Genomic DNA, 13,663 nt, shown 5'->3' with positions numbered 1-13,663 from the left:
TGCTCTGTTTCATAACTCCTGCCTTTTGACCTTGATATGTGCTGATGATTAGGGATGGGTATATGGCCGGCCCGCAGCCGTATACTAATTACAGAGAGGGAGGTTAGTCCTCTTAGCCTCGCTTCCCGCTAATCCTCAACTCCTCTCTGATTAGTCGAATGGGCGCTGAAGGCTAACTGCAAAGTGGCAGTGTTTATTACTGTCCGTTCGGCTCAACGTTTTTCTGCCTCTCGTTTTTCATGGTCTCGGGCAAGGGAAATAATCCCTTCTTTTATTCATGCAGGCAGCAGAGCAGAGACATTTTTAGAAAATTAATGCGATTATTCAAGTTAAGGAACCGCACGTCAGGGGCAATGTAATTCTGCTGAGCGGTGGTTATCCAATAGCTGTGGACCTCTCACCGTCCCCGTACCCAGTGTCATATCTCAGACTGATTGTCACATGGCCAAAGCTAGGGTACCATGTTTCCCTGTAGATCAATTATACTTTACCATACTACGGTTCAAATGCAATTGAAATGTATTAACATCTCAGACCCTGTTTGTTTCAAATGCCTCTTATCTTTTCAAATGTTGCCTCATTGGCCCTCACTGTCTGTCCTTCGGATAACATTTCTGTCTATTACCAGCTGTGAATAGTTGACATTTACAACATTTTCATGCATTTACTGGCGTGTGTGTGTGGTGTGTGTGTGTGTGTGTGTGTGTGTGTGTGTGTGTGTGGTGTGTGTGTGGTGTGTGTGTGGTGTGTGTGTGGTGTGTGTGTGGTGTGTGTGGTGTGTGTGTGGTGTGTGTGTGGTGTGTGTGTATGGTGTGTGTGTGGTGTGTGTGGTGTGTGTGTGGTGTGTGTGTGGTGTGTGTGTATGGTGTGTGTGTGTGGTGTGTGTGTGGGGTGTGTGGGGTGTGTGGGGTGTGTGTGTGGTGTGTGTGGTGTGTGTGTGGTGTGTGTGTGGTGTGTGTGTGGGGTGTGTGGGGTGTGTGGGGTGTGTGTGGTGTGTGTAGTGTGTGTGTGCTTCCTCCTCATGCCTTCATGTGCTGTCCCCCTGCAGGGCCAGCGTCCCGGCGCCTCTCTCTGAAGGATGGTGGCTCAGACTGCAGTCATGCCAGACGTGAAGGCCCCGCCATGTGAGTACTCCTCTGCCGGCCCGCCCGCTGGCTGCACCATGGACCTGGAGCCATGCCTCACCGACCCGACCGCCCCCCTCTCCCGCTTCCCTGGCCACAGCGCACCGCCCTACCCCGGCCTGCAGGGGATGCCTAGCCCATGCCCCGTCACGCCCAGGTGCAAGAGCAGTGCTCTGCTGACCAACCTGGGGCTGAGGTACTGCTCCACCAGCAGCATGCACCCCCCACCCAGGCACCCCGAGGCCAGGCTGGGGTCTGACCCGGGGCCCTGCGCCAACACAGGCAGCAGTAGCAGGCTGTACCGCAGCATGGAGAACCTCAACTGGAACAACGCCATGTCTGAGCCAGGCCTCTACGCACTCAGCGGCGCCCCCTACAGGAGTGTGGACAGTGAGTTTATCTTCCGCTGCACGGCCTCCAGCCATTGGTACGACGGACCCCCAGAGGGCTCCCAGGTGTACGGCATGGTGTCCTCCCCCGAGAGCCTGGCTTACTACCCCCGTCGTGGGCTGGCGAGGAAGGACTTGCCCCTTTTCCCTCAGTGGCTATTCCCCGGCGTGGACGAGTGGGGGGTGAACGCCAACGCCAGGAAGGGCTTGAGGGAGAAACTCCGCCTCCAAAGCGCTCGTGCGGCCGAGCCCCTAAAACCCCTGCGACCTCAGGTGACCCCGGGCACCCCGTCTGTCTTACTGGGGTCGTCTGAGAGGGAGGCGTCCCCCCACCTTTACCCGTCCGGGGGGAGACACCTGCGTGCGCGCCGCGTCACCAGCCCAGAGGAGATCAAGCAGGAGGTCATGAGGCGCCTGCAGCTCCGCCGTCAGAACAGCACCCCCAACCTGGCCCTCCCCCCCTCCCCGGGCATGGCCAAGTCCTACACCATGGAGTGCATCGCCGGGAACGGCTCTGAGCCTACCGTCGGAGGCAAGAGGCCCCCCATCGGCCGCCTGCACATCCCGACCTTTGAGGAGTTTAAGAGGATGAGGCAGAGAGAGATGGGGTTGAGTCAGGGCAGCGTTGCTGCAGAACCGCTCTGTAAAGAGCCTGGGCCTGGCAGCCAGAGCCCAGCCAGAGACCAGACAGGCAGCAAGAGCATTCTGACTGACAGCACCCCTGAGGAGCCCCTCTGTCACACAGACATCAGAGAGGGGAGAGTGGTGGAGCTCACAACCACAACTGGGAGTACATCCTCGCCTATATGCATAGGCCCCACTGCCCGCTCTCCCCTCCAGCCCCTGGCCAGCTCCAGCTCAGCCCCAGACAGGGGGACAGAGGAGGAGGCCAGGCCCAGTACGAGTGTGGTGGACACAGCAGCGTCTGTCCCCTTCCCCCCCCGCAGGGAGAGCAACGAGGGCCCCTCCAGCTGCTGCCCTGCCCTCCTCCTGGACGGCACAGACCTCTCCAGCTACGGAGCCAAGATCTACAAGATGAAGGACGGCCTCATCGGCTCTGCCCTGGATCTCTTCAAAAAGGGGTGAGGAAAAGTTTGGATCTTTGTGTTGGGGTATGTTCTTCAGTACTAAACTGTGTCTCTGCAGAAGAGGTTTTCCTACCTCAGTTTGGCCCATTATGCTGCTTTATTGCTTTGCAGAAGGCTTACTAGAGATAGAGAGTCAAAGCATTGTAAAAAAAAGAAAAAATGAAATTCAGTTGGACCTCAGCCAGTGTAGATTATATATACAAGAAAAGAAGAGAAAAGACCAAAAATGTTGTCATGAGTTGAAATTAACACCTATTCATTTACTAGTTGGACGCTCTTTATGTGTTTAATTTAAGACGACTGTACACCGTTCTGCCAAAGACAGCTTGTTCTCAGATCTGTTAATGCTCTTTGATGGTGAAATCGGATCTCATGGTGGGCGCTGTGGCATTTTTCTGAAGGGGCGACATTAGTGTTTGTGTTGGTATTGATTTATCTCAGCTTCTTCTAACAGCTGTTAGAGCTAACAGGGTTGGCTATTAGAGTGTTGCTGTAGCTGTGCCAGTGTCTCACGTCTGACACGTCTCCATAGACTCACACGATGGTAGTGGATTGGATTGGCGCTTCAGCCTGGCACCCTCCCCCAAGTCTCCCATGCTCCTTCCCTCGCTGTGGCAAACTGTGTAACTGTGTGCTAAACGGATGGAGAGTTCAGTCTGGCGTGGTCGGGCGAATCAAGGAAAGGAACGTAGAGTCTGTTTTGGCGGCCATCAAAGGCCACGATCTGGCACCCTTCCAAGTCCAACAGGCATGCGCACACATACACACACACACACACACACACACACAAGTAAGATAAGATAAGATAAGATTGTAAGTCATGGCTGGTGACAAAGGATAGCCTTGTATACTTTTTTATTTTGTCAGAAATGCCTCTCTCCCTCCCAGTCAAGATCCACTATGTGCCTTTGTCTGTAGTCTGCAGTGCTTGTAGTGATGATAGATGGTGATGGCTGAGCTGTGTGAAACCAGGAGAGATATGTGTGTCTGCTCCAGACAGGAAAGCTATATGATTTCCAGTTTCTCATCCCCACGGAATGTCAAGTCCAGAATTTATTAAATAACTTTTCAACAAGGATTAATATTACATATTGCTTGTACTATACTATATTTCCTTGCTCTAACACATTATAGCTATATATTTTTAAGGATTTTTATGCAACCTCTTTTAGCTTCCAGCTTAGTGAATATTTAAGTAGCATAGTTGATTATTAATTAATTAATTAATTAATACTGATGCTATGCATATACACCCAGGGCCTGGTTGTAAGGATTTGAGATTCTACAAAACAAGTGTCTCTCTTGTTTACGCTCCATGTGAACCTACAAGGCTATGGTTATTGAACTGTGCAAGTCTGATGGGTCTTTCACAAGGCAATTACCATCCTATTGTGTTTTATTGTACAGACTGTACCACACACAATGGAACAGGAATCTATTCTGTTAACAGTGCTCTTATGTGAGCTTTTAGTTTCCTGTATTTCTGAAAACGTGAATCAGTATCAGAATTGCTTTTGTTAGGCTACATCAATGTACGGATGCAAAGAGTAACATTCTTGTGTTCAGGTGCATTAGACATGGGCATGGCAGCAGAAATACAAAATCAATAATAAAATAAGCAGGATGTAAACATTAAAATCAATAAAAGAAAGCAGGATATAAACAACAGTCAACAATCAACAATAGCTGTAGCCTATATACAATATCGTCAATAATAGAATAGGTGATAGCAGCAGAATGCAAATCTGCACATCACATTCTTAATGTAAACAACATTACGGAAAGTTCAGGTTCAAGTAATGCAGTGGGAATGCAGTGGGGGATTGCCTTATGCCGGTGTGTTTCCCTAGGAGCCTGATTGCTTGTGGGAAATAGCTGTTAGGCTAATAAAAGATGCATTGCATTGTCTGTATTAGAGCTACATACCGGTACACATGATATTCCTATGGCTATATAGGCTATATACTCATTTCAATGTCACATTCTACTACAGGGATGTGATACATCATACACGGTCATGTGCTAATAAATTAAATTTCAGTTTATTGCCTCACATGAATCATCTCCTGTGTGACAGGTAATATCTTCAAGGAAAGGCTTTATTTATGGCAGTTGTTCCAACTAGAAATGCTACGGCTGTTTTATTGTTGCTTTGAAAAGCGGCGGGGGGGGGGCAACTAATTATTTCTGCATTCTTGCCCCTGGTTTCTGCAAAATGTCAACTTTTTGGAGGGGGTCTTATTGTTTGATAATTGTGTCAGGGTTAGTTGGTGTTACATTTGCGTGTGTGTGTGTGTGCATTTGCGTGTGTGAGAGTGTAAGTGTAAGTGTAGGTGTCAAATGTTCTGAAACGTCAGCAGGATGTCAGGATTATTTCTATGTAAATGACATGGCAGGATCAGCATTAACTGTTTTCTGAGAGGGCTTCAGACAGGAGAGAGTTGTGTAAGAGCTAATTAATTGAGACTTCATGCAAATTCACTAAGGAGATGTGCCATTTAATATGACAGGCTAAAGAGTGTTGCATTTTGGCGGGTGAAATGAGGCTGGACACAGGTGCTTTGTCTGATAATATATTATTTTTATTTTTTTCAACAATATGTTTATTGAAGTTTATTGAGTGTTTTATGAAAATGATCAAACAAATCTTTAAAATCTATATAATTATAATATACAACATGCATACAGATCACCAGCATTACCATACAAACGTATATATGATACAATGATACAGTTAAATACAAAATACATATATATTTAAAAATGGGGGAAAAAGACAGAAAAAGGGGGTACATTGCAACAGATAGGCTACATTAAATATATCCAACTACTATACTACTCCTGGTCAATCCACAACAACTGCAACATGATGTTTTTTTTTAGGGGTTTTAACTGATCATATGACGAGATAAAGCCAATACATTTACTTACCATTATTATACTCTATACTGTAGATACATAACAATTTCCAAAAATGATTAAGATCTTTAATTATAAATGGCGTAGGTACAGTTTACAACAGCAATTACTCTTACTTTAATATCAAGGTAGATAACAAAAGATTGATGGTTTGTCTCCAATACACAGTATGTGCAGGGCAGTCTGGCCCAGTGTGATTTACAGACAGCGTCCTTGTGGCAGACTGGTGTGTGTGTGCTCGTGTTCATTCAGAGCATAGTGGGTGTGCTCTACGCAGTGAGAGAGAGAGCAGTGTGTCTGGGTGCCCCCGGTCTACACGTGCTCAGAGCATAGCTTCCCAGCACACAAAGGAATGAAAGAGATGTACGATGCAGACCCAGCCACACGGCCCAGTGTCCTGCCCTGTGGTCGAGGAGTGCAGGTGTTAATGTGAATTGATGTGTCTAATTATCCCGAACCTCTGAGCCCCTCGGCTGTGGTGTGGCCAAGACCTCCCTGGAGGGGTGGAAGGGAGGATGGGTTAGGAGAGAAAGGAGGGAACGTGTGATGTGGGGGAGGGGGGTGAAACTGAATGATACGGATGGTGGGAGGAGAGGAGAGAGGTGCCAGGAATCATAATTCTATCGTTGCCGTCTTCCCCCCCTTCCTCTCCTTCTCTCTCTATTTCTCTCTCTCCATCTCTCTCTCCCCAGCTGCAGTGCAGAGATCGCTGCCGAGGCCCCCGTCAGGCTGTCAGGTGACCAAGACGACAGCACTGACATCACTGCTCCGCCGCTGGACTGTCAATCCTCCGCCGTCTCCATGACGACGACGGCCTGCGGAGCGGAGGCTGGCGACGAGCCTGCAGGAGGAGAGGAACTAGCAGAATGTGTAAGGATATCTCTCTCTCTCTCTCCTTCCCCCCTCCTTTTTTCATTTGCAGTTTGTCTCTCTCTCTCTCTCTCTCTACCTCTCACTCACTCACCATGCTGAGGACAGCAGTTGGCTGTAGCACACACACACACACACACACACACACACACACACACACACACACATACACACACACACAGGGGCATGTGAGGATGGCTGGGACTGGAGGATTGCGCAGGCGGCTGCATACACACACACACACACACACACACACACACACATGCGCATCCACACAGGGGTCTGTGATGGAACCCTGACAACCGCTAGCATGCAGCGCTCCTCACAGCTCAGCATCTGAGAATGGGACTCAAACAGGATTAAATAGCACGTTGATGGTGGTAACTGTGCTCCTCATTTCATCTCTTATGTGCTGCTCTGCTGGCTGTCCTCCGGTCTCGCTGCAGGAGACGCTAGCCGACTGCTGCTGCATTGTGTTAATTTGTGCTATAATCCGAGGCGTCTCTGCCGGGTTTGAGGGGCAGCATCGACTGGCTTGTTTGCTGTATGGCCGACGTGTGTTTGTATGAGGAAGGATGCTGTAGGTGAGATGGTATGCTGACATTGTGTGTTCGATCCACCATTTCTCTTGCAAATAGCTCAGTGTTGCATGCACCAGCTTTAATGCATGTAGAATGCCTTCGTGCTTTCTCAGTCATGACCGCAATTCATTAATACCCGCAACCTCGTCATTGATTATTCTGTACGATACCTAAGCCCTAAGTGTCTTGTTTCCTGTGGTTGTAGGATATGAGAACATACCCGTTTGCCCTTCGGTTTCAGATGCTGTTTAATGTTGACCATGCATAGGTCTGGTAGCGAGCTGTTCATCACTAGGGATGAGCACCAGGGAGCCTGGATGGAAGCATTTTTTAAATAATCAATTTAAACAATTATCAAGCATTGATCAATCATTGATAGCATTGAAAGTCAATTCCATTGGAGATCCATGATGGATGACAGATCTACATCGGCAGAGGTGAGGGGTCAGGTGTCACGGTGATGACCCTTGCTCCATGGTTTATCACCTATTTCACCTGCTCCGTGGTTTAATCCTGAGTGCCATGATGTATGCAACTATGACCGGAGAGCCGTCAGAGGGGAAACCTTGCCCCTATCCTAATATTGTGCCATTGCTATGTGTTGGGAAATTCCAATGCTTATCTTAAACAAGGATAGACACAGCAACATAGTTTTAGTCATTTGGGGGTTTTCTCTCTTATCTCCAAGGCTTCGTGAGCAATGTCTCTGTGAGCCTCTCAAGAACAAGAAGACCCACAGTCTCAGTGTCAATATTCACACCATCTCATTTACAGTATCAGACCTACATGCTTCAGCATGGATCAATATCTGTTGAGATTCAGACCCTGATTACTCCATTACCAGGTCTGCTTTATCATAGTTTAGTTTATCTTAGACTATTTTAGACTAGTTTTAGACAATGTAGTTTTTTGTTTAGTTTTTAGACTATGTAGGCCAGGTTTTGTATTGTATTTGTTTGTGGTGGATGTTGTATGCCTGTGAACAGGTCACACTTGAAAATGAGCCCTTGGGGCTCAATGTGTTTCTTACCTGTATAAATAAAGGTTAAATAAAAAATAAAAAAAATAGTTCCCCCGGTTTTGCATTTCTCAGTTGACGCCAGGTGATGTGAGCGGTGGACTGACAGGTGTCTCTCTCTCTCTTTCTCTCTCTCTGTCCGTTAAGCAGCACTCTGGACTGGGCTGCAGGCGCTCCAGCTCAGACGCAGCCTATGAGCCGGCCGAGACGGTGAGGGCCCAGCGCGAGTGCCGCCTCCGGCCCCACTACAGCGACCCCATGCCCGCCGATGCCGCCAAGCGCAAACAGCTGGAAATGAAGATCGCTGCAGCCGCACGCCTCCACAGCCAGCGCAGGGACCGGGACAGCGGTAAGGGAAACCAAACTTTATTGGGTATATATATGTTACGGTACATGTGGGAATACGGTACATGTGGGAAAACTAGGGTTAGGGTTAGGTGCTACGTCGACTTGGTACATGCTGGCATGTCTAACCCTAACCCTACCCCTAACCCTAACCCTAACCGTAGCACCCTAGCACCTAACCCTAATCCTAGTTTTCCCACATGTACCGTATTCCCACATGTACCGTAACATATATATATATATATATGTGTGTGTGATGTATATACATATATGTGTTTGGTATATATATATTTTTTTGGTGCGCGTAAGTGGCGTAGAACGCTATGGCGCACGCCATATAATTGCAGGGTTCCCGGTTCGTTTCTGGCCGTCGGTATATCCTGCATGTCATCCCTCCTCTCTCTCACCCATCCTTCTTGTCAATCTCTACTGTCTCTATCCCAATAAAGCAAAACTGCCCTAAAAACATATTTAAAAAGAAAAGTGGCATGGCAGGCCCAGTTCTGTAATTCTACAATGATGAGTATCCTACATCCTGCATCTTAGTAGCCAATCCAGACAACACATCCTTCCACTAAACTACATAAAAAAAACGAATCTACATAAACAACAACTCATCCCACTCAAGTCTAGTTTATTTTTTATATAGTTCAGTGGAAGGATGTGATGGGCAGTCCTGATGATAGTTCTGATGATAGGCAGTCTTTCCAGGGTCCTTATTTGGCATGTAGCCCATGTAGTGTAGGCACAGGCAGAGGGACACTCACAATAAGCTAGCTTAAACAAAACACAGCCATGAGCCTGACCTGAGGGGGTTCTGTCACTAATGTTATCACCCTCTATGACCTCACTGGCTGTGCAAAGTGCTGCCCTCAGCTTTACATTAGACGTCAATGCTGCAGTGTTGAAGTTCTGCTATATAACAACTGCCTCCAGTTTCTATCTTTCCAAATGACTGCGCTTGAATTTAGAGTCTCTGTTTTCCTCAGATGCTAAGCAGGCAGCTGAATCACTGGAACCTATCGCGTGCAGTTTTAAATGGCAACTTTCAGAGGCCTGCAAACGAACCCTGACATTTTAATATGGTCCTGTTTAAAAGAATATGAAAATTACAAGTCTCTGTGGTTTTCTTTCTCAAGCTCAAGGGGAGGTCTGTTGAACCTCTCTGCTAAAAACAGAATATTGATGCTGCCTTTGAGTATTTCTGTGTGTTCACTCCTCAATTCCCTTGCCAACACCCTGCCCCCCTCAAACAAGGAGGACATATGTTTTTCAATACACCATATGTTAATGTTGACCCGTGCACTATTGACATAGATAGTTGCCAGGACAAAGGTTAAGCCTTGAGGTGGGAAGGTGATTGGGATGGGAGATAGTATCAAATATCTGTGTACATTTCATAATTTTGACATGATACTAAATGTTCTAGGTTTCCAAGTGCACAATAAAATGTAGTCTAACTTTGGTGTGTGTGTGTGGGTGTGTGTGTCCACAGCACCTGCGACGGTCAGGGTGCGTTCTGAGCCCCGTGGGGAGGAGCGCGTCGGGGGCCTGGGCGTAACGCGTGCTGGGCAGCACCGCTGGAGCACCTTCAGCAGCCTGAGTGCGGACAGCGGCGTGGTCGGCCTGAGTGACGAGCGCGAGGAGGAGGACGAGCCCCGCCGGCGCAACGGAGGGACGGACGTAGAGCGGGTGGACAGTGGCATCGGGCCAGGCCTGGCCCGCGGCTGGAAGAGGCCTTCCGCCTCCCTCAGGGCCTGGGAGGCCCAGCGACCCTGCCCCGACTGTGGCCAGAGGGATGCTGCTGGGGCTGCTCGTGGGGAGGGCATGTGTGAACGCTGCTCCAAGCTACGCACCGAGCGGAAAGAGGCCATTCTGGAGTTCCTCAACACTGAGTCCAGCTATGGAGAGGACCTCCGCATCATCAAGGAGGAGTTCTACTGCCCCATGCAGAGCGCAGGGCTGCTCACCTCCGAACAGCTGACTGTGGTGTTCAGCAATGTACAGGAGCTCATTGACGTCAACGACCGCTTCACTGAACACCTGCAGGACAGCATTGACCAGGCCTTCGACCAGGTGACACAGACAGACTACCCATTACTCATGTTATTCTATATCAGTCTGTCTTTGATTAATCAAAATGTCATACTTCATATTTATTCATCATTCCACATATTTATATCAATTCGGCACAATATACAATCAGTGTAGTAGGTACATAAATCCTATTTGTTTCATTCAGTACAACAGTGGGGTACATACAGTAATTGTGGTCATAGAATTGACTCCTGCTGTTCCTCTGCAGGGGGATGAGGACCTGCTCACAGTGTGCATCGGGGAGATCTTCCTAGAGTTTGTCAACATGCTGCCTGCCTTCCAGACGTACTGTTTGCAGCAGTCTACCTCAGTCAACATGCTCAACACCCTGGAGAAGGAGAAAGAGCTGCTGAGGTAAAGAGGGAAAAGTAGCACTTGTCAGAAATGTGTTAGTAAGGGAATTTAGACTTCCATATTCAAGACAGGAGGGAAGGAAATGAAATGGCTGTGGAAATACTTTTCCTCTGCAGAGCATTCTCATACTTCCTGCCCTGTTATTGTGCTAGCCTGTGACTAAGGTGCAACTACACTGTGTTGTTTTTCGTGGTAGAAACATAAAGCTATCATTAATTCATAACTGGATCTATTTTGAGAATAGTGCAGGAGTCATTACTATTTTTAGATCCGGCAACATCTCAAAATCAAACAGTTAGTTAACATTACTCTCTCTTCCTGCCTCTCTCTCGCTCCTCCTTTCCTCCTCTCCAAGAATCTTCCTGGACGTCTCTCAGAATGACAACACTGCCCTGCGGCGTATGAACCTGCGCTCGTTCCTCATGGCGCCACTCCAGCGCGTCACCAAGTACCCCCTCCTGCTGAGCCGGATCAGCAAGGCCACTACGGAGTGCCACCCCGACCACACCAGGCTGCGCGAGGCCAAGAGCCGCGTGGAGTCCCACCTGGAGCACATCAACATGAAGACCAAGCAGGAGGGCACCCTCACCTGGTCGCTGCGCTCCTTCCGCCGCGAGAGTCGCAAGAACCGCGAGGTCATCAACATTGAGATGAGGGAGATGTCTTTGAAGACAGTGGGCTGGGCCAGGGAGAACACACGCTTCGTCATGGAGGGGCCCCTACAGCTGTCCCAGCCGGCCGACGGCCAGTGGGTGAAGAAGGGGAGCAAGGCCCTCAAGTTCCAGAACGTCCAGACCCTGCTGATGGTGCGCACACAGAGACCTGGGGAGGGGGGAGGACAGACGGAGGGGGGGGCCAAGGGGGAGCAGCAGCAGCAGCAGGAGCCCATGGACTGCGTGCGGGATGGTGTGTTGGTGCTCATCAAAGACAAGAGCAGCGGGAAGTTCACCGTGCTGAGAGAGCCCATCCACCTGGCCAACTGCGTGGTGTCAGTGGACCCTGAGTGCGAGGACACCTTTGAGGTGCTGGACATCCGGCGGGAGGCCTTTGTTTTCCGGGCGTCAGACAAATCGCGCACGCAGCAGTGGTTCCGTCAGATTAAGAGGTACACCCGTGACCTGGGGCCATGGAGGAAGAGACGCAACGCGCTGCCCAACATCATGATCAACACAAACCAGGGACGGTCCTGAGACATGGCCCAGAACCCTCCCCGGCCTGCCTGGCCGGACACTAGTGTAAATACACATACTACTTCTCTAAGGACTGACACCGTTTCTGATTGGTGGACCAGGGGTTTCAGAGGTTGTAGGGAGGGGTCTGTCTGAGGTTTGTGACTGTCCAGATTATCACCAAGGATAGCACTTTTTTTCTACAAAACTGCAAGTGCGCCATACTGTCACAACATGTATGAAAATCAGCCACTTGGATGACCAAAAAGGAGACTTGGTTGGGAACACTGTCGGCCTTGATTGTAAAAACCGTTTGCTCTTGAAGAAAGGGATACTGTTGGTGTTTTCAGTATTATGACAGGCTGTCTGTGTTGAACAGCATGATTGAACATGATTGCAGAAAAACTTATCAAAAAGATAAGTTGAAACTCTGTAATGTTGTAATGAAAATGCACAAAAGAGTGAGGAAAACTACTGTTGTTGATTATACAATGGGGACTTGGACCACAACTTGGCAAAGGAAACCTTTTGTTTGTGTTTGTCTGACCAAGGTAAGCCACTGCCCTCTTCCTTCTCTTTTCTTCATATTTTCCCGTCGTTGTCTGTAGCACTGTACTGTACACTGCCAGGGGAGAAGACCAGGCAGTGTCTGTCAGGTTGACCCTAATAATAAATAGAAATCACTGTGCATGGGTCAAGTCACAATGCAGCAATAAACTCTGCCAACAATTGATTTTGTTTTTTAAAGATTGTGTCAAGCCAGGTGTGGGATAGTAACCTCTGTGACACAGATGAGCTACAGCTGAGCAAGACTTCACTGGGGGCATTGTCACCTGCTCTCTCAATGTCATTCAAACTCAAAGCATTTTACTTGTAACAGGGCATGGCGAGAGTGAAGATGGAGAAAGAGGCAACCAAGACCATGGTTATATGAACTCCACTCAAGTGTTCCTCTACAGAGCTGTCCTGTGACTTAGCTGAAGGGAAATGATGATCTTTTGTGCCTTGGGTTTTCAGTTCACTCTGAGTTAAGGAATACAAAGGTGTTCTCTTGTCAGTCACAATCATGTTTAATATTGGGAAATGGCTAGAGTGCCCTCTGCCCCCAGGTAGCAGAAAGGCACTTACAGTAAAGCTAATGTTACAGGCAATACTGATCATTCTATATAGCTGCTACTACAGTATCTCATCATCTACCTGTGCCCTTGGCCCCTGTGTGATTTCCTTACTCCTAACATGTGTTTTTATGCCATGTGTCCGAAGGCTCTTCTTTCTGTTTGACGCACTTTATAATTGATTCAATTCTAGATCCATAGAATGGTGTGAAAAGCTATACTGCTCTCCAGCTCTCCAACACCATCTGCAGTTTATGAAAAGCTTTATTCTGTTTTATTGTTGAATTACAGATCTCTTATGTTAGGAAAACATTCAGCCACAGCTGACTTTAGCAGGTCATGGCAATACTTATGAACCAAATGTAACATACGTATACTATCTGTTATGTTTAGTCAAGGAGTAGCACAGGTAAACAAGGTTCAGTAATCAGTGTTTTCAGGCAGAAAATGGTGTAGACTACTGCCTGTTACTGTTCCCCACCTTCCAATGGCATTAACACTGTTAGAATTCTCTCAGCTTCCATATTGTTCCACAAAGTTATTACCACAATACATGGGAAGGCGCTGTGTCTGAGTGTGAGGACCCTTTTCAGT

At 48.1% G+C, this 13,663-nt stretch overlaps 1 protein-coding gene across 1 annotated transcript; it reads left to right on the top strand.

Annotated features, from left to right (window-relative positions):
- Window positions 1-1,099: 1,099 nt before the first annotated feature.
- Window positions 1,100-11,975, top strand: arhgef49 (Rho guanine nucleotide exchange factor 49; the record flags this gene model as incomplete). The annotated part of the gene is made up of 6 exons (XM_080536902.1): window positions 1,100-2,595; window positions 6,213-6,390; window positions 8,140-8,338; window positions 9,830-10,410; window positions 10,640-10,785; window positions 11,141-11,975. The coding sequence occupies 6 exons, from the start codon at window positions 1,100-1,102 to the stop codon at window positions 11,973-11,975; spliced, it is 3,435 nt and encodes a 1,144-aa protein (XP_080393028.1).
- Between the last annotated feature and the right edge of the window lie 1,688 nt (window positions 11,976-13,663).

The sequence above is a fragment of the Nansenia antarctica genome (genome assembly GCF_963989245.1).
Source record: "Nansenia antarctica genome assembly, chromosome: 7".
NCBI lineage: Eukaryota > Metazoa > Chordata > Actinopteri > Argentiniformes > Microstomatidae > Nansenia > Nansenia antarctica.
This window is presented reverse-complemented; position numbering and strand designations above follow the sequence as displayed.